This window comes from Phocoena sinus, chromosome 1 (genome assembly GCF_008692025.1).
Source record: "Phocoena sinus isolate mPhoSin1 chromosome 1, mPhoSin1.pri, whole genome shotgun sequence".
Classification (NCBI taxonomy): domain Eukaryota; kingdom Metazoa; phylum Chordata; class Mammalia; order Artiodactyla; family Phocoenidae; genus Phocoena; species Phocoena sinus.
This window is the reverse complement of record NC_045763.1, coordinates 142,141,365-142,163,020: the sequence shown is the minus strand read 5'-3', so window position 1 is coordinate 142,163,020 and position 21,656 is coordinate 142,141,365. Positions and strand designations below refer to the sequence as shown.

At 33.4% G+C, this 21,656-nt stretch overlaps 1 protein-coding gene across 3 annotated transcripts in view; it reads left to right on the top strand.

The window, feature by feature from the left end:
- The window catches only part of TPR (translocated promoter region, nuclear basket protein), a 65,094-nt gene that overhangs the window by 18,665 nt on the left and 24,773 nt on the right, over nucleotides 1-21,656 (top strand). For all 3 annotated transcript variants that reach the window (XM_032633115.1, XM_032633097.1, XM_032633106.1), the window contains 19 exons: nucleotides 1,481-1,588; nucleotides 2,589-2,815; nucleotides 3,482-3,645; nucleotides 4,088-4,221; nucleotides 4,310-4,458; nucleotides 5,477-5,639; nucleotides 7,167-7,301; nucleotides 7,813-7,953; nucleotides 8,920-9,085; nucleotides 10,119-10,285; nucleotides 11,276-11,428; nucleotides 11,848-11,964; nucleotides 13,752-13,955; nucleotides 14,066-14,250; nucleotides 14,702-14,849; nucleotides 16,436-16,573; nucleotides 16,675-16,806; nucleotides 19,948-20,078; nucleotides 21,272-21,482. In XM_032633115.1, coding sequence (XP_032489006.1) covers nucleotides 1,481-1,588; nucleotides 2,589-2,815; nucleotides 3,482-3,645; nucleotides 4,088-4,221; nucleotides 4,310-4,458; nucleotides 5,477-5,639; nucleotides 7,167-7,301; nucleotides 7,813-7,953; nucleotides 8,920-9,085; nucleotides 10,119-10,285; nucleotides 11,276-11,428; nucleotides 11,848-11,964; nucleotides 13,752-13,955; nucleotides 14,066-14,250; nucleotides 14,702-14,849; nucleotides 16,436-16,573; nucleotides 16,675-16,806; nucleotides 19,948-20,078; nucleotides 21,272-21,482 — 2,973 coding nt within the window. The remainder of the gene's footprint in view (nucleotides 1-1,480; nucleotides 1,589-2,588; nucleotides 2,816-3,481; nucleotides 3,646-4,087; nucleotides 4,222-4,309; nucleotides 4,459-5,476; nucleotides 5,640-7,166; nucleotides 7,302-7,812; nucleotides 7,954-8,919; nucleotides 9,086-10,118; nucleotides 10,286-11,275; nucleotides 11,429-11,847; nucleotides 11,965-13,751; nucleotides 13,956-14,065; nucleotides 14,251-14,701; nucleotides 14,850-16,435; nucleotides 16,574-16,674; nucleotides 16,807-19,947; nucleotides 20,079-21,271; nucleotides 21,483-21,656) is intronic.

The window sequence follows — 21,656 nt, the reverse complement described above, 5'->3', positions numbered from 1 at the left end:
AGTTTTATTGGGGAAAATCAGTTAAATCAACTTGTATCTAAGCTGATAAATTTTTTTGAGAGTATAAATATATTGTATAAATAAATTGTATCCTTAATTCAACTTAAACTTTTGTTGCTGTTGTTATTACAATTTAGATGTCAGTTTAAATCAGGGTGTATTGTGTCTAATGGTCTCTTTCTCCTAAATCAGATGATGTCTAGCAGTCTTGCCTTGACAGAATATTAGGTTTTAGACACACCTCTGCCCCTTTGATGTGGTTTAAAACGAGGTCCTTTGGATCTACTTGACTTTCTCACTGTTGAGAGTGAGCATTTTGCTTGGAGCTTATTGTCTGAAGGAGGTAGTAAAGTAGAGGGGCTTAAAAATCAGATAATAGCAGCTGTTCATTGTGGGGAAAACCGATTTGTTAATTCATCACTAACATACAGGTACAGTAATAAATACAGACTTTTTTCATAACTGCCGAAGACTTTAAAGATAATTTCTGTATGTTTTTCATCGCTGAATCTTCTGTCCATAACATACATCATGTCCAGTCTAGATTCTGTGGTGCTTATTTGTTAGATTCTTAGAGTTTTATAACCAAATTACTTCCTTCCTTGGCATCTTAATTTATCCCAGTTTGAACTCAGTAGATTTGTGTCGTTACCATCTTTCATGAATATTTGCCTGCTTCATTTTGTCAGCTGAAATTGGTTTATCCATATTCCCTGAGGGCGCTGTGCTCAGAGGTACTTTAAACACCAGGAAAAATATGAGCCATCTTTCACTCGAATAGTGTGTAAAACATTATTATGTGAAAACAGTACATTAAGAAGCAAATTTTATATGAATTTGAGATAAAACATAAGATTTCAAAGATATTTTTTGCTTACATCAAGCTCCTCAAAACTGTGCCCCTAAATCCCTAATGATATTGTGATGCTCAACTTTACAGAGCACTGCAATATGCTGTAATTTCTTTCCTTTTTTTAACAGCCTTGTTACATTGGCTGCTGCTTCTTTAGAATTAATTCCTGATGCATTTTTAATAAAACCAAGTTTTTTATGCATCTTACCCAACATTTTTTACTTTTAACATTTATTTCCAGATAGTATAATAATGATCATCATTGTAATGCAGTCCTTTGTTTTTGTCTTAGTAACGAAGCTTTTGAGAGTATTTCTCTGATATCATTTGATAATACACTATGAATTTGGTGTGGCTGTAACATTGTAGTTCACAGTTAACTTGGGAATTCCTCATCGTTATCGTACAGTGATGAACATTATGAGCAATATTTGAGATTAAGAAATACATGTATTCCTATTTTTAAGAAATTTCTCTTTAGAGGCTAGTATATTATGTAGAATATTTTTTATTTATAAGTTGATTACTGTGGTATTTGAGCACTGTATATTTTTGTTGTTTGTGTAACTAATATTTATATAGATCTTAGAAAGAAAAACAATTTTCATTTGACTTTTCATTTTAAAGGAGATTCAGCGATTGCAGGAGGACACAGATAAAGCCAATAAACATTCATCTGTGCTTGAAAGAGACAATCAAAGAATGGAAGTACAAATAAAAGATCTTTCACAACAGGTTAGAATTTTTTGTTTCTTTTCCTGTATTTTTTCCCTGAACTGACTGCCTAGTAGTGTTTGAATCTGTTTGCAGGTATGTAAGGTAGAACTAGCACATATGAAATTCTCATCAACTAAGAAACCACTCTAGCAGAATTGCAGCCTAGTCATTGTTTTCCCGTAGCTGCTCCCCCTTTTCTTTTCCTTACGTGTTTGATAAATTTTCAAATTGAAGGTACTGGTTGTAGTAAATGAAGTAATTCAAAGGTAAATAAAAGTTTTCTTCCCCAAGTCCCAGAGTTAACAGAATGGTGTTATTCTTTCACCAATGGTGTATTCTTTCACGTCTTCTTATACGTACAGATACACAAGAGCATATGTAAACATATGTAAACATTCTTTGTTTTTACTAAAATAAAATCATGCATTTTGTATATGCATCTATAAATGCATTACCTTACCACTTTTTTTTTTAACTGAACAGGTTTGGAAATGTAGGTCTGTTTTGTTCATATATTTTACCCTAATTTTTGTGTGTGGGTATATACACGTACACACAAACATAGATAAAAATTTCACATGAATGAAATTAACATCTATTTTCCATGCTCCCCTTCTGCCCCACCACATAACACATATAAAAGCATGCGAGTGCAAGTATACACACACACACACACACACACACACACACAAAATGAGTATATATTTCTGTGTGTTTTATTTGGTCTTTGTTTTAGAAAAATGGAACCATGCTTCTGGAATCTGTTTTTTAAAAAAATAGTAGTTTTCATTATGTACGTCCATAGAAATGAAAAATAAATTTTTTCATGAAGATTTTCTTTATTTAGGCCTTAATATCTAAAATGTTAAGCTTGATGTTTTGTTTTTCAAGATAATTTAATACTAAGTTGACAGTGTTCATAAAGTAACATTGTCATTTGAAAATTTTTACTTTTCTTCTAAACATTTCCAGAATCAAAGCTAATACTATTTGATAACATATTAAAACCCTTTTTTAGATTAGAGTGCTTCTAATGGAACTTGAAGAAGCGAGGGGTAACCATGTAATCCGTGATGAGGAAGTAAGCTCTGCTGATATAAGTAGTTCATCTGAAGTAATATCACAGCACCTAGTATCTTACAGAAACATTGAAGAGCTTCAACAGCAAAATCAACGTCTCCTGGTGGCCCTTCGGGAACTTGGGGAAACCAGAGAAAGAGAAGAACAAGAAACAACTTCATCCAAGTAAGCAATAGACTACTTTGGTTTATTCAGCAAACATTTATTGAAACCTTTTGTGTGCCCCTAGCAGTGCTGGATATTGGGAATATAGTGATTTAGGAGAAAAAAAAACAGCTGAGCAACAATACCCAAAAAAACAAAAATTCTACTCTCAGGGACCTCAGTTTGTGGATGAGACTGATAATAGATAAAATAGATAATAAAATCAATAAATAGATAATTTTAGTTCAGTGTGATTAGTGCTGTAATAGATGAGCCTATCCATGGGAGCGTAGGGTATGAGACCCAGCCTAGATTTTAGGGAACAGGCCAGGCTTCATGGAGAAGATATTTAAGGAATTACAGTAAAGAATTTTTGGGGAAAAAATGGTTTTGGTACTAGAGGAGGAAGAATGGCTATGAAGGTAAGAAGACTGGAGTTTGGACTCAGTGGAATTGGTTTAATTTTTGCAAACAAATTTTTCAGATGACGTTGGTGAGTGTCTGTGTCCTATATGGTGGGGGTTTTAAAAGTGATTCTTAAAATAGCAGCAGAAAAAAGAAAGGATAAGAGAGATGAAAATACTGTGCTTAATGATAGGTGATAAAATGCTTAGTCAATTTGCAATAGAAATTATGACTGCCTCTCAATCTCAGTCCTGTGAAATAGACTGATTTCTTTTCCTGCAGAATAACTGAGCTTCAGCTCAAACTTGAGAGCGCCCTCGCTGAACTGGAACAACTCCGTGAATCGCGGCGACATCAAATGCAGCTTGTTGATTCCATAGTTCGTCAGCGTGATATGTACCGTATTTTGTTGTCACAGACAACAGGAGTTACCATTCCTTTACAAGGTAGGTTTTTATACGTATCTTAAAAGTTTCCAAGTATTTTGGGGAAATATTTCTGAAATGTATATTAGAGAATGGATTTTGCAATATAACTAGTATCTACTTTAACAGTGCTAACTTCAAATTTGACTACCATATATGAGTGATCATAGCACGTCATCAATTCTAAAATATATTAGGTAAGAAAAATGCTGATCATTGTTGAAAAATATGCATCTGAGAGGCAATGAATTACAGTGTTTATTCTGGTTATGTTTTGACATTTAATCTGCAAAAATTACCTTTTTTAACTAGAAGTCATAAATAACTTTAATAAGTTGTTTAGTAGGTTCTTTATCTCATAATTTCTATAATCTTATGATTTCATTTAAATGAGTCAGCTTGTTTTTTGGTAATGACGTATTTTGTGAAGAAATGTTACATCATTCTTTTTACGTTTCTGAAGCTTCAAGCTTAGATGATAGTTCTCTTGTGTCAACTCAAAAACGTTCAAGTACATCACAGACTGTTGCCACTCCTACTCCAGTACCTGTAATTGAGTCAGCAGAGGCTATAGAAGCCAAGGCTGCCCTTAAACAGGTAAAGACCCCACCTTTACAGCTTTATCTTGGGTCAGGTTTTTTGAGAACATGGACTATCATCTTCTAATAATTTCTCCAATATTTAGTTGCAGGAAATTTTTGAGAACTACAAAAAAGAAAAGGCAGATAATGAAAAAATGCAGAATGAGCAGCTTGAGAAACTTCAGGAGCAAGTCACAGATTTGCGATCACAAAATACCAAAATTTCTACCCAGCTAGATTTTGCTTCTAAACGGTAAATTTTCTTTTCAAAAATTAAGTCTAAATGGTATACTTAGTTTTCAGTTGAATCAAATTCAAGTGTTAATTTGCAATAGTGTTACTTTTTTTTGGTGGATTCTGATCCAGGATGAGATGTACAGGGGTTCATTTTTTACTTTTGGTTAATGATTATCCTGGATATTGCTAAGGAGTCCAGGTAGTTATTTAGTTAAGTTGAAGTAGTTCATGTAAGGAATGTTGCTATTTTTCCTTCCTGAGATTAAAGAAGATACTGTTTCCATAGGAGTTAATTATTTTAAGTAAGGAGATAAGAGAACTATGAGCAAATTCAGCCTTTTCTAGTCTAGGTAGAAGAGAAGCAGGCTCTAGCGAGTTAATTTTGGGAAAATTCACTTTTGGTCACTTAACAAAGGAATAATGGTAAATTTCATTCCATAGTTATTACCAGAGCCATTGAATACTTGTTAGTTTATTAAGTTAGGAAAAAACTTATTTCTTTGTTTACTACATGGTCAAACTGTTTTTGTAAGTATATAACAAGCAGTTGTTTCTGTACATTCCAACAGTTTGATATCCCAATAAAAGCACCTTTTTTTTTCCTATGTTGATAGCTCTAGCCAGCCATTTTCTAAGCTTTCAAGCACATAAGAGAATAACATGAAAAATTTGAGAGAAAAAAAGGACTGGCAAAAATCCATCACTAACCATGAGTGAATATCTTAAATTGCATACTGTATTGTGATGGGTGTCTCGTGTATCAACATTATATGGCATTATTTTGAATATGATTAGAATACTTGTAAATGAGTAAGATTAAAAAGTTAATTCAGCATGAAATACTGTGCTTAATTAGAATTTGAATTTGACTGCTAAATGTGGAATTTAGAAAAAAGAATGGAGATTTTTACATTATTACACAAGCCACTGTTTTCATATTATTAATCATGTAAAATTAAGTTCTTGTGAAAATCAAGGAACTAAGCTGGGATATAGTACTTCAGTTGCTTATGGAATTTTTTTTTTCATATAAGTTATGAAATGCTACAAGATAATGTTGAAGGATATCGTCGAGAAATAACATCCCTACACGAGAGAAATCAGAAACTCACTGCAGCAACTCAAAAGCAGGAACAGATCATCAACACAATGACACAAGATTTGAGAGGAGCTAATGAAAAGCTAGCTGTTGCAGAAGTGAGACCAATTTCCGGCATCTCACTTGCGTTATAAGTTGCATTTGACGCTTGTTTTTTAATTATTACTTTGCTTTTACTGGTTGGTGTAATGTAGGTATTTGAGGTTTGTGAATTACATGTCCTTATCAAATAGTTTCCAGGCATCCACTTGTGCATCAGATTAGTTGGGTGATTGTTTCTAATAAAACTAGAGAGGGAAAGAAGTTTGTTTGTCTAGACTAAGATTGTCTTACAGATTTTCCATTTCAAAATAAATTTGTAAGTCACTGTTGCTCTAGTTGCAACAAAGGCAGTGGGTGAATATTTTATCCATTCTTATTTCTGATAAAGGACAGTATAAAAATTTCATTAGGGGCTTCCCTGGTGGCGCAGTGGTTGAGAGTCCGCCTGCCGATGCAGGGGACACGGGTTCGTGCCCCGGTCTGGGAGGATCCCACGTGCCGCGGAGCGGCTGGGCCCGTGAGCCATGGCCGCTGAGCCTGCGCGTCCGGAGCCTGTCCTCCGCAACGGGAGAGGCCGCAGCAGTGAGAGGCCCGCGTAACGCATAAAAAAAAAAAAAAAAAAAAAAAAAAAAAATTTCATTAGCATTGAATTATATTTCTGAATTTCAATGAATAAAATATAATTGATGAAATGAATGATGAACATAAATGTCAATCAGAAATTGACAGTACTTTCAACTAACTTCTAAATTCTTTGAAGGTAAATTTTCATACAATGCTTTACTTTTTATAAAATTGTCTCTCACAGCTTTTTAATCATTACTTATGAACTAGGTACAGTTGTCCCCCATTTGGCCTATCGAGAAACAGACGCAGAAGCTAAGTAATTTGCCTGTTTTGGGGCCATGATGAGAGATGGGTTGGTGGGGACTTAAAACCTAGCTTTTCTAATTCTGTTGGCTATATTCTTTCATTTTTGTCTTGTACCCACTCCTTTGTGGAGACTAGACAGCAGCGCTTTTTCAAACTGGTGGAGTAAGTTTTATGATTGATAGTTTTTGACTCATCCTGAAAATATGAATATTTGAGGATATTGATTTTCAGTGAACCCTCCTATATCCCATGAAACTCAGAGTCTTTATGGGGAAAAAAAGTTTAAATAGATCAGTCAGCACTTTCAAACAGATACTTAGAAACCAAGCTTAGATTCTAAACTTGCGTAATTTAATAGTATGCAGTATGACTATAGCACAATTTTTCAGTTTTGCCTCTTACACTCTGGCATTTTAGATTTTTTTATTTGTTTTAAAGTCTGATTTGTTAGAGCAAAGATAGTGTAAGTATTTGTGGTAATTGCAAGATTTTTTCCTTTGATCTATTAGTATTTCCAATATTTGCTTCATATTTCAATACATGAAACTAAGAGTTGTATTTCCTTATATAGTGAAGAGATATAGTCTCTACTGTTAGTTTCTAACATTAAGAAATATGTAGTAATGAAGAATCATTTTAATTTTATAACTGTTATTACATTTGACACATTGCTTTTCAATATTTTTTCTTTAACTTGTATTTGCCTCAAGGTAAGAGCAGAAAATTTGAAAAAGGAAAAGGAAATGCTTAAATTGTCAGAAGTTCGTCTTTCTCAGCAAAGAGAATCTTTGTTGGCTGAACAAAGAGGGCAAAACTTGCTGCTAACTAATCTGCAAACAATTCAGGTAACCAAATGAAAAAGGACATGTAGAAAAATTAAGTTATATTTGAACAATTTTGACATTGTATTGTCTCAGGTTTCTTAATGAGAAAATTCATGTCATTTTCGTCATGCATTATGATCACTGAATTTGAAGTTTATTAAGACGTCAATATTCTAAATAAAACATTTAAAGAAAACTGACTGAAGCCATGCAATTGGCAGTTTTAATCTTCAGGTCTATATTTAGAGTCCTGTACAGTTTAATTGTGTACAGGATTAAATCTTTGGTTTATAGTCTTTAAAACTTCAAGAAATCTGAATGTCCATTGGTAATATGGTTTTTATTTTCCCTATTAAATAGATGTTTTAGTATGGAAAATGTCAAAATACCTTCTTGGTAAATGTTTTAGATATTAACCTCTTCATGTAGAAATGAGTTGTATTCCCATAATTTTCTATTGCCTTTGGGTTTTCTTTTTGGTGGGGGGGTTTACTTTTTTCTTAAGTATAACAAAAATCTTTTTTTACCTTAGGGAATATTGGAACGATCTGAAACAGAAACCAAACAAAGGCTTAGTAGCCAGATAGAAAAACTGGAACATGAGATATCCCATCTAAAGAAGAAGTTGGAAAATGAGGTGGAACAAAGGCATACACTTACTAGAAATCTAGATGTGAGTCTGTGTTCTGAATTTCTATAGAATGTTTATGTTTAAAAATTAAGCTGGTGTGTAGGTAAACTGTCATCTCATGTTGAAGCATAGTTTTGAAGAGATCTCTTACAGACTCTTAAGTTTTTCTTGCCTTTTTGTATGCTTAGTAATTTTTGATTGGGTTTTATCCTATTGGGTGCTGGATATTTCTGTATTTCTATAAATCTTGAGCTTTGTTCTGGAATGCCGTAAAGTTCATTGAAAATAGTTTGATTCTATTGAATATATTTTGTACGATTTATTAGGCAGGCCCAAAGCAGTGCTCAGTTTAGAACTAATTATTCACTGCTACCAAGCCAGTATCTTCCTGACTACTAGTCCCAGTGCCCAGTGAATTAAGAGCTTTTGCAGTCAGGCTGCTGGAAACAGGCATTATTTATTCCTAATAACTCTCTCTGAGCACCAGAGAGTCTTCATTCAGTCTCTTTGGGAGATTCTTTACCCTGTCTAGGGTAATTTCATAGGCATGCACTGATCACAATTTTGCTGAATATTCAAGAGGGATCCTGTGCAAATCACAGTACTCTGTGCAGCTCTCTTCTCTCTGATAGTCTGTCTTATGAATTCAAACTAGCCTTCTTCTACTCTCAGTTCTATGTTCTCAATTCAGGAATCCTGTGGGCCTCATTTCCCTTTCCCTATGCCTTAGCCTGCACACTCTTAAATCAATAAGCTGGGAAATTGTAGGGTTCACCTCTTTTGTTTCCTGACTCAGGTATCACAGTTGTTCTAATGTGTTTTGTCTGGGGTTTTTTGTTTGGTGTTTGTTTTTTTGATTTTGGTTGTTTCAGATGGGGAGGTAAATCTCATCTCTGTTACCCTGTTTTAGCCAGAGTGTTAAAGTTCTGTAAAAAGATAACTTGAACCTCTAGTTACTTAAGAACTTAAAGGTAAGTGTTTGTAGGGTTAATGTATTTTTTCTTACAGGTTCAACTTTTAGATACAAAGAGACAGCTGGATACTGAGACTAATCTTCATCTTAACACAAAAGAACTGTTAAAAAATGCTCAAAAGGAAATTGCTACATTGAAACAGCACCTCAGTAATGTGGAAGTCCAGCTTGCTTCTCAGTCCTCACAGAGAACTGGTAAAGGTAAATAATTAAGTAGGCTGATAAAAAGTACCTCTTTAGGTTTATAACATATCCTGTAGATAAATAGCCTATTCTTTGTGGATACTAGCAAAAGATTTAAAAAACAAAAAACCTTTATTGTTCCTATAGTAAAGCTCAGTTTTCCACTTAAATTAATAAATTTGCAGACTTGGAAGACTCAGAATAGTTGTACATATGGCAGCTGACCAAGATATGCTCTTAGTTTTCCAATTATTGAAACCATTTTACTGATACTTTAAGAATGTTTCTCTTGTGGAGGGTTAATATTTGAATTTTTAACTCTCCCTTTCGAGATGAGGTTATTTGTTGAATTTGTAATGATATGGCTCACTTACAGAAATAATTGATTAGCTTGGTCTCTTTTAGAGCAACATTTCTAATCTTTGCTCATTGATAGCCGCAGTTAAAAGATTTGTCTCATTAGGTTTTGCTTCTCTTTGTCAATACATTATTTCAAATGCAAAGCCATTGTGTCCAGATTTTCTACATGGTTTTATTTCTTAATAGAAGAGAAATTTAAAACATAAGTATATATGTGTATATGTGATATATATAGTATATATATATATATAATTATCCAATACTTCTTTCTTGTTATCATATGGTATGAAAACATTCTTTCTAATCTGCAATTTCTTCCTTTTCCATGAATTTTAGAATGAAAATTGCACTAAATGATTAAGGTGTAGTGTTTTGGAATAAACAACGTTTAAATAAATTAAGAATGGTAATTTCTGCAAGTAACTGTCTCAGTTTAGTGGAAATATTTTGTATTCTCTTTTTAAGTATCTTTTTTTAAAAAAAATATTTGTAACAGCAAAGTTCTTTTGAAGAAATAACATACTGACAGTAACCTGTTTTTATTTTGGTATTCAGTATGGGTTGAAATATACTTTTTAGGTAGTTAACTACTTATTTCAGCCTTAATCCTAACTTCACAGTCAGGATTGATAACAGTCATCTCTAATATCTTTTAAAATGTTCATTTTAAGAAAGCTGTTAAACCTTTTAGGTCAGCCTAACATCAAAGAAGATATGGATGACCTTCTGAGTCAGCTAAGGCAGGCAGAAGAGCAGGTGAATGACTTGAAGGAAAGACTCAAAACAAGCACTAGTAATGTGGAACAGTATCGTGCAATGGTTACTAGTTTGGAAGAGTCCCTCAACAAGGAAAAACAGGTATATACAATTTTGAAATCGGTTTGCGTGCACTTATTAACTTTTTTTTTTAAGTTAGGTTGTTGCTATGTGTAAGGCACTGTGTAAAAGTATGGATTTGACTGACATCATTGCACTTACCTCTTAAGAGTGCTTGAGTCTAATAAGCCAAATAAAACAAACAAAAAGATCACACAAAATTTGTGAAACATGAAAAGTGTATTGCTGTAGAAAAGGTATAGATGAAATGTTGATGTGAGTGGGAGGTAGGTGAGATTATTTGTCTTTTGAGTATGCATAACTTCACAGGAGAGAAGGCATTTGTGTCCAGCCTTGAAAGAAAGCATCATTTGGATAGTTAAAGGTAGGAAGTTATTCCACGTAGAAGGCACCATCAGCCAAGATAAAAAGGCTAGTTAGTGTGTTGCATTTATGAAGTGAAATAGTGAGGAATATAATTATAAATGTAGTTAGGAGCCAAATGTGAAAGCTTTTCAAGTCACTAAATTATACGTTGTAAGATTATTGAGGCATTGATTTTTTTCCAACATGTCATAACCAGAATTTGCTTTAACTAGAAAGATTAACGTAATAGATTGGAGGGTACGAAGTTTGTTTTGGAGGCTATAGCAATAGACTAGGGCCACAGTTTTAAAAGATCCTTTCGTGGCTGGCATCATGGAAATCAAAATATGTGGGGAGAAAAACCCCTTTCAGTGGTAGAATGGACAGATTTGGCAAGTGGATATGAAGAATGAGGGGAAAATGAAAATTGGAAATTTCACTTCAAAAGAGAAAAATGACCAGTAAACAGGTAGAGAGGTAAATTATGCATAGTTTTAAGTGATGTTTTTGAACTCTTGAATCCGCATTTGATGGATTTTTAAAAAAAAAATACGAGGCAAACATTAATTTAAGTATTTTTTAAATTTAGTTTAGATTTAGGGAAAGTAGCTGTATAATTTTAAATATGTATATTCTTTGTATCTTATTGTTTGGTTGATGGCGAAGGTGACAGAAGAAGTACATAAGAATATTGAAGTTCGCTTAAAAGAGTCAGCTGAGTTTCAGACACAGCTGGAAAAGAAGTTAATGGAAGTAGAGAAGGAAAAACAGGAACTTCAGGATGACAAGAGAAGAGCCATAGAGAGCATGGAACAACAGGTAAATTAAGTTATTACCATATCAATCACTTTTTCTGTGGTAAGAATTTAAATTCTTTTAACTAGCTCATCAGCTACTATTCAGTTCATCTCAACAGATATTGAATGAACACATACCCAACAATTTTAGTTTTAAGTTTTACTCTGTACATGTTTCCTTTTGGATATTTAAGACTACTTTATGGTACTAGGTATCAGTGCTGCTTTTTAGAAGCCTCTGCCTAAAAATTGACTTTTGCAGATAGTAATATGGGGTCAACATAGACCTGCAAAATTTGTCCAGTAGATTATATCAGGTTATGACTATTTTAAATTTAGTAAGAAGTCTTTAGGCTACTTGTATTTTGAAAAATCTATCTTCAGTATTTTTAAAGTAAGTTTGCAATTAACTCTGGTTTTAATCTTGTTCTTCTGATTTAGTTATCTGAGTTAAAGAAAACACTCAATAGTGTTCAGAATGAAGTACAAGAAGCTCTTCAGAGAGCTGGCACAGCTTTGAGTAATGAGCAGCAAGCCAGACGGGACTGTCAGGAACAAGTAAGTGTCACTCTTAGAGCCAGTTATTGAGAAGTGAGCTTTGATCTTAGGGAACAGTTCTTGGAGTATATTAATGCATTTTGGGGATTGGTGAATCTTACAGAAATACAGGTTTATTTCCACTCTTGTGGAACTTGGAATAACATCAGTTGAAAAGTATAGATGAAGGCTAAAAGTAAACACAGGTTTCCCCTGCTGTCCAAAAGTAGAAAGTTCCTTTGAAGCCGTGTGTAAACTGCAGTGTCATGAAGTGAAGAAACAATTATCTTAGGACACATCTTGCTAATGGAAGCACAAAATAAATTGAGATAAAGCATAGATGCTCACAGACACAGTTCAAAGCTCTGACAGCTTGATATTGAGATTCTCAGTGTAGTTCTCAGGGAGGGAGCTTGGCGGTGCCTCTCTTGCTACTTGGGGTGCGCACAGCCTCTATAATGGCTCCTGCAAAACAAACGCTGAACACTTTTCTCCTTTTTTTGTAAAAGCAAAAATGCTCTTTAGATTTCTTTTGGTTAGCAAAAACAGACGCTAATGTAGGTTTTTCATAAAAGCAAAGTGGCATAAAGCAAACTTTCAAAAAGTAGGAGATACCTGTAGAGCAATATCCATTAACAAAACAAAGTTGATAAATGGGAAAAATAGGAGTAGTAGATTACATGTGTACTTGCTTTCACTTGCAAACATTCTTTCACTATTGTAGTCCTTCACTAATTCTGGTTGTAAAGCTGTACTACAGACACGATAGAGATACTTTTCTCAACAAAACAATTTTAATACCTTTTTAATGCATTACTGAGCTTACACAGATTTCTATACACCACTGTTTATAAGCTTTAAAAGTACAAAACCACATTATTTAAGTATACATACAGCATGCACACACACATATATGTGATACTGCTTTTTATGATTTTTTACGAACAAGAAATGGTAAAACAATTCAGGAAAATGGGGATTATTGAAATGGTAGAATGGGAAGGAAAGACATGTAAGGATATTGGAAACATTCTCATTTTTATGTTTGGTGGTATATTAATAGCCATTCGTTGGGTTTCTATTCTTTATTGCTTACATATTGCTTATATACATAACATGTATATGTATCAGGATTACTTTAAAAATGGAATACAGGGGAAAGTGCTTCAAATTGAAGGTAAATTAGACAAAAATGAATTGTCTTTGGCTTATTGCCAAACAGCATAATATTGGAAATTAGAATCAAAGAATGTATCCATTTTTCAGTACTCAAATAGATTATTTTCATTTACCTTCATTCACTTTGTGTATATATATGTATTTTATGTAACTCAGTTATATTTAGTCTTTTTTTCATAAAGGCTGGTCCGAGTTACTATATCATCTTCTTAAGTTTCATTTTGAGCAGATGTTTAATATTTCATTAAATAGATAGTGTGATTATTTTCAATTTTTTAACATCTTTATTAGAATATAATTGCTTTACAATGGTGTGTTAGTTTCTACTTTATAACAAAGTGAATCAGTTATACATATACCTATGTCCCCATATCTCTTCCCTCTTGCGTCTCCCTCCCTCCCACCCTCCCTATCCCACCCCTCTAGGTGGTCACAAAGCACCGAGCTGATCTCCCTGTGCTGTGCGGCTGCTTCCCACTACAGTGTGATTTTTAATTATTCTCCTATTTTGGTACATTTAGAGATTGTCTTCACTTTTATTATTTTAAATAATACAATGTGCATCTTTTCAAAGACTAGCTTTATGGGTTTTTAATCATCTGTGTCGATGGGGAAATAATTCCTTTCAGGCTAAAATAGCTGTGGAAGCTCAGAATAAGTATGAGAGAGAATTGATGCTACATGCTGCTGATGTTGAAGCTCTACAAGCTGCCAAAGAACAGGTTTCCAAAATGGTGTCAGTGCGTCAGCACTTGGAAGAAACAACCCAGAAAGCAGAATCACAGTTGTTGGAGTGTAAAGCATCTTGGGAGGAAAGAGAGAGAATGTTAAAGGTATTATTGTACATCATAATCATATTGTACATCAGAATGTTTAGAGAATTGAAAGTTTTTTTTAATGTACATTGGAAAATCTGCTATTATGATAGACTCTTGGATTATAGGATGAAGTTTCCAAGAGTGTGTCTCGCTGTGAAGATCTAGAAAAACAAAACAGATTACTTCATGATCAGATTGAAAAATTAAGTGACAAAGTCGTCGCCTCTATGAAGGAAGGTGTACAAGGTCCATTGAATGTATCTCTCAGTGAAGAAGGAAAATCTCAAGAACAAATTTTAGAAATTCTCAGGTAAATCCAATATATTCTTAATGCTTTTTACTTCTGTGGTTAACAACAATTATGAAGTGACACTATAAATGTATAAATTAGACAAGTGGGAGTTACACGATATTTAGGAATAAAGCTCATTTTGTCTCTTATTAGTCAACAAACCCACTATCACCCAATTAGTGATCACTTTTGACATTTAGACATATGCCAATTTAAATAAATTAGTTCAAGTTGAATCTAATAGTAAGAACTTGAGTGGGTTCTTCAGAAAATTAATTGCCTTTTGGATTATTTTAAAGATAGAAGCCACTGTCTGTAATAAAATATATCCCCCATTATTTTTTAATGAAAGCATTGTGTAAAAATAGTTTTTAAAGTGAATGATTTTTGTCATCTTAAAAATTATCCAAGTTTTGAAATGTTATGTTGTTGGTATTTTTCTATTCAAATAAAATACATATTCTTGTAGATTTATACGACGAGAAAAAGAAATTGCTGAAACTAGGTTTGAAGTGGCTCAGGTTGAGGGTCTGCGCTATCGACAAAGGGTTGAACTTTTAGAAAGAGAGCTGCAGGAACTGCAGGATAGTCTAAATGCTGAAAGGGAGAAAGTTCAGGTATGTATCCTAAGCTTTAAGAAAGCACTTGTTAAATCAAGAGATGAGCTCATTTCAGTTTCTAATAACATAAAATTTAGTTTGAAATAAGCACTCTTTAAACGTGTAAATTCATTAAACATTAGTAAACACTGGCACAATACAGTGGTGAGAGACTAATGGTAACCAGACTGACTGGTTTCAAATTCTAGCTTCACACCATGAGATGTGTGCCTTGGATACATTGTTTCACTTCCTTGCTCTTAAACTTCCTTGTCTGTAATATTGGGGTGATAATAATAGTGAGGATTGAGTTAGTGCACATGAAGCGTTTAGAATCATGTCTGGTACACAGTGAGTGCTTAATAAATTTCAATTATCTTAATTTATTACTGTAGTTTTCATTATAGATTGATAGTCATTTTAGAAAAAAAGGTAGGTTGAAACTGCTACAGAATATTCCTTTCTCATCAGAGGTGCAAAATGTAGTCAAAACAATTGACCAAAGGAGAAAAAAAGATGCTTAGTGAATATGTGATCACAACATAAGCTTATTAACTCCTAGTCCACACTACCACCCAAAGGCTTACTATTGCATAACAGCTCTACATCTGGAAGGAAGGAAATTAAGACCTTGAATCATTTATCTTCTTTTAACTGATAGTTGGAATGCCTGCTAGAGATAAACCGTTGAAACAGGGGAAAGTGAATAAGAACAATTAGATTTATGGGATTTACATTTTCAGACAGAAATTTAAAATTCCAGAGTTATATCCTATTGAGAAAACAACCCAAATTCAAACATTTCTCATTACGGAAATAATAAACAGACCCTGTAATTCAGTGGAGTTAACACTTGGAGGAAAAGACCAGAATCGGGGTTTCTAACAAAGACTGTATATTCTCTCAGTCTCTTCTGCTTTCTTTGCTGTTCCTTTGGGCTGCAGAAAGGCAAATAATACTAGTAGAAAATGCCCAGCTCAACAAACTCTTACATATAGTCAGAGGAGAGTCAAGAAGTAACATACATTATATCAAAACTAATAGAATGTCTACCAGAGATGAACAGTGTAGCATGGCAGTCATGAACCATAGATTTTAAAATGGTGAAGGAATAAAGTAACATGTGCAAAAGATGGATAATTATACTCAATGAGAACAGAAGAAAAGGTCTTCACAAATGAACAAATATTCAGTAAAATTTCTCAGAACCAAAGTGATGAAATAACTGAGTGAAATAAAAAAGAGTTTCTGAAAAAGGGGGAAAAAACTGAGGATCAAAATAACATTGTTTTAGAACTATTTTAATTCAGTGTAGCAAGAAAAAGAATAGATACAGAAAGATCTGGATTGATGTTCTTACCTAATGTAAAAACTATTTGTCAGCAGGATTTGTAGTATCTTTTTACTTTCATCTTTTAATTTCTAGTATTTGTTTAAACTCTGTAATTAGCATGAATTACAGAAAAACATGTAAGACTTCTAAGAATTTGTTTTAAAAGTTGACATTTAAAACCTTTTTACTTTTGTAGGAAAGACTAGAACTGGTAGGAAAAGGTAGGTCTTAATCTATTATATGTTGCTATATACATGTTTGAAATCTTTAGGTAACTGCAAAAACAATGGCCCAGCATGAGGAACTGATGAAGAAAACCGAAACAATGAATGTAGTTATGGAGACCAATAAGATGCTGAGGGAAGAAAAGGAAAGGCTAGAACAGGATCTACAACAGATGCAAGCCAAGGTTTGTAACTTACTAATGAAGAGAAGAGGCACGTTATTTTTAATAGTATTTTAAATAAACTCTCACATCAGGTATTAAAAAAATACTGGAACTATTTTCAGGTGAGGAAACTGGAGTTAGATATTTTACCCTTACAAGAAGCAAATGCTGAGCTGAGTGAGAAAAGCGGTATGTTGCAAGCAGAGAAGAAGTTATTAGAAGAGGATGTCAAACGTTGGAAAGCACGTAACCAGGTAAGTGCAGTTAAACCCATTCCAAAATATGGAAACGTTGATTTAAAATAATAGGGTAAAACTTAAGGGGATAAAAATGTTTGATGAGCTAGTGGAAAGTATTATGCATTTATCAGTAAAAGTCTAACGTGTAACCTCTACATACGTGACAGGCATTAAACTTATAACTCAGTTCTTAAAGTTTTGGTTATGTTTTGAATTTTTTTAAAAACAGCTAATTTATTTACTTGGATTCCAAATTTAGCCTTTTGCTTTATCTTTAAAATGCTTTGTTATGTGATAAATGGATTTATGTAGTTTCCTGAATCACTTTAAGAAGACTTGTTCACTGACTGCTACCTTTTTAGGAGGGACAAAACCATATAGCATAGTATGGTTAGAAACGCCAGCTCTAATAAATGAATTTAGTAAAGTAGCAGGATACAAAATTAATGCACAGAAATATCTTGCATTCCTATACACTAATGATGAAAACTCTGAAACAGAAATTAAGGAAACACTCCTATATAACACTGCAACAAAAAGACTAAAATACCTAGGAATAAACCTACCTAAGGAGACAAAAGATCTGTATGCAGAAAACTATAAGACACCGATGAACAAAATTAAAGATGATGCATATGGAGAGATATACCATGTTCTTAGACAGGAAGAATCAACATTGTGAAAATGACAGTACTACCCAAAGCAATCTACAGATTCAATGCAATCCCTATCAAACTACCAATGGCATTTTTCACAGAACTAGAACAAAAAATTTCACAATTTGTTTGGAGACACAAAAGACCCCGAATAGCCAAAGAAATCTTGAGAAAGAAAAACGGAGCTGGAGCAATCAGGCTCTGTGACTTCAGACTATACTACAAAACTACAGTAATCAAGACAGTGTAGTACTGGCACAAAAACAGAAGTATAGATCAATGGAACAGGATAGAAAGCCCAGAGATAAAACCATGCACATATGGTCACCTTATTTTTGATAAAGGAGGCAAGAATATACAATGGAGAAAAGACAGCCTCTTTAATAAGTAGTGCTGGGAAAACTGGACAGCTACATGTAAAAGAATGAAATTAGAACACTGCCTAACACCATACACAAAAATAAACTCAAAATGGATTAAAGACCTAAATATAAGGCCAGACACTATGAAACTCTTAGAGAAAAATATAGGAAGAACACTCTATGACATAAATCACAGCAAGATCCTTTTTGACCCACCTCCTAGAGAAATGGAAATAAAAACAAAAATAAACAAATGGGACCTAATGAAACTTCAAAGCTTTTGCACAGCAAAGGAAACCATAAACAAGACAAAAAGACAACCCTCAGAATGGAAAAAAATATTTGTAAATGAAGCAACTGACAAAGGATTAATCTCCAAAATATACAAGCAGCTCAATTATCAAAAAATAACAACCTAATCCAAAAATGGGCAGAAGACCTAAATAGACATTTCTCCAAAGAAGATATACTGATTGCCAACAAACACATGAAAGGATGCTCAACATCTCTAATCATTAGAGAAATGCAAATCAAAACTACAGTGAGGTATCACCTCACACCAGTCAGAATGGCCATCATCAAAAAACCTACAAACAATAAGTGCTGGAGAGGGTGTGGAGAAAAGGGAACCCTCTTGCACTGTTGGTGGGAATGTAAATTGATACAGCCACTATGGAAAACAGCATGGAGATTCCTTAAAAAACTAAAAATAGAACTACCATACGACCCAGCAATCCCACTACTGGGCATATACGCTGAGAAAACCATAATTCAAAAAGTCATGTACCACAATGTTCATTGCAGCTCTGTTTACAATAGCCAGGACATGGAAGCAACCTAAGTGTCCATCGACAGATGAATGGATAAAGATGTGGCACATATATACAATAGAATATTACTCAGCCATATAAAGACACGAAATTGGGGTATTTGTAGTGAGGCAGATGGACCTAGAGTCTGTCACACAGAGTGAAGTAAGTCGGAAAGAGAAAAACAAATGCCGTATGCTAACACATATAAATGGTTCTGAAGAACCTAAGGGCAGGACAGAAATAAAGACGCAGACATAGAGAATGGACTTGAGGAAACAAGAAGGGGGAAGGGTAAGCTGGGACGAAGTGAGAGAGTGGCTTTGACATATATACACTACTAAATGCAAAATCAATAGCTAGTGGGAAGCAGCTGCATAGCACAGGGAGATCAGCTTGGTGCTTTGTGATCACCTAGAGGGGTGGGATAGGGAAGGTGGGAGACGCAAGAGGGAGGAGATATGGGGATGTATGTGTATGTATAGCTGATTCACTTTGTTTTAAAGCAGAAACTAGCACACCATTGTAAAGCAATTATACTTCAATAAAGATGTTAAAAAGAAATGCTAGCTCTATATTCAAACAAAAGGTTGGGAATTGGCCTTACCACATACTAGTTACGTGATTTGTGAAAATGAGGACATTAATCTTTCTGAGCCAATTTTCCTTATTTGTGAAAATGAGGACATAATACCCCTCTTCATGTTACAAAAATTAAACAATAAATGAAGCAGTTCACACAGCACCTAGCACCTGGAAAATGCTCTAGAGAACCACTCATATCTGAAGAGGACTATAGAATTTTAGAGTGCATTTATTCTTTTTTTTTAATCAAACAAGCAATCTGAAAAATCAAGAAAGGAGGATAATCTGCCCAAATCTAGATACATTCCTGTTAAATTATGCCTTCTTTCCTAGTTAATGGAATCAATTATTTAGGATTATCTTCATATTTTTGTTTGGATTGTAATACATTATGACATTTTTTCCCTTGTATATGTCACTTTAATGAAATTAGGTATTTAATATTAATATTAAAAGCTTGTAGATTCTTTGGATCCCTTTTTTGGCTCCATTGTAACGATTCTGAAATGTTCCTTTGCAGCTATGAAAAATAATAGTGAATGACATTTATTTTATTTTCCCCTTCCATTTTGGCTAAACATCTTAGCTAAACAAAGGAACTAAATCTTATTTTCTTGTAGTTTGGTGCTTGATCACTATGTATGCAAGTAGCAAATTTGTAAACACAAATACTCTGATATTTTGTTATAGCACATTAGTTTCATAAAACCTATAAAACCATATTATGCATTTTTGCTGTTGTAGCATCTAGTGAGTCAACAGAAAGATCCAGATACAGAAGAATATCGGAAGCTCCTTTCTGAAAAGGAAGTTCATGCTAAGCGTATTCAACAATTGACTGAAGAAACTGGAAGACTTAAAGCTGAAATTGCAAGGTATATGGAAGAAACCTTAAGTTGTATACAATTCTTGAAATCTTAAAGAAGTTTGTTTCTATTCTTTATGTGACCCCCTAAGTGCTTCCTGATTTTATAAAGAATGGAAAGTGCTGGAGCCCTTACATGTGGCTTTCCCTTTATTACTTTATAGAGCAAAGCAAGCAGTAATTTAGTTTTATGCCTTCATATATGCATTATTTCTCAATATTTTATTACTTTTTAAAAAACTACATAGTTGGTATGAATCTAAACCAAACTTTTTAAAATAGTCAAAATGACTTTTGCAAGTAGATTTATCTTTTATTTTTTGGGTTAACATATATTCATGAATCTATTTTGAAAGTTTTTAATAAAGTTTTTAAATGAACTTATAGTGAAATATTGCCTTTTAAAGATAAATGTAATATTAAAATTAATGTTTCTGGTTTACCTCTTTTAAGCTTCAATGTCCTTTGTCCCTGTCATAGCCCCTATTTATGTGAGACTTGATAAGCTTACAAATTTTTGTCATATTTATTCTCTTATTTTTTTCATAACAGTAGTCTGGCATTTTAAATAGGAGAGATATTACTTAATTTTAAAGTTGAGGAAGCTAAGATTCAGAAAGGTACCCAAGCTCATAAGGTTAGTAGCAGTTAAACCCATGTTCTTAATTCAGGTCATCTGATTTCAAGTTCTTTTCATGATAACAGTACAGGGGTTGGCAGACTATAATCCACAGGTCTTTTTTTGTACAGCTGGAAGCTAAGAATGATTTTTACATTTTTTAAGTGTTGTAAAAAAGGAGGAAGAGGAACATGTAACAAACATTGTATGTGGCCTATAAAGCCTAATATACTTACTCAGCACACAGTAGAGTGGAAAGAGTATAGATTTTGCTATCAGACAGATGTGGATTAAACTCTGTATACCAACACAGAGTAAAAGTGTGCATGTTACTTGACCATTTGTAGCTCAGTTTTTCTCATCCCTAAAATGGGCATGTATGACATAAGTAAATCAGATCTTTCTAAAGGACCACAGGTTCATAAGTTAAGGAATTATCTTTTGAAGTGTGTATGGTTTTCTTAGAATTTTCTAAATAAAAAACAGACTAAAGCAACACAATAAAAATGTAACTTAAAGGATTTTAAAATTTGGGAAGTTCCAAATATTTAGTCTTTCTCCTTTACCCCATTTTTTTTGCTTAGATCAAATGCATCTTTGACTAACAACCAGAACTTAATCCAGAGTCTAAAGGAAGATTTAAATAAAGTAAGAACTGAAAAGGAAAGCATCCAGAAGGACTTAGATGCCAAAATAATTGATATTCAAGAAAAAGTTAAAACTATTACTCAAGTCAAGAAAATTGGGCGTAGGTACAAGACTCAATATGAAGAACTTAAAGCACAACAAGATAAGGTATTTTGAACTGGTTTTTTTAATAATATATTCTTCATATATATATCATCATTATTTGATATACACAGTTTTGATATACACAGTTTACACAGTTTTATGTATATATTTGGATATATGGGTGGATATATATTTGGATACATATATAAATATTTGGATAACTTAAAACACCTTATT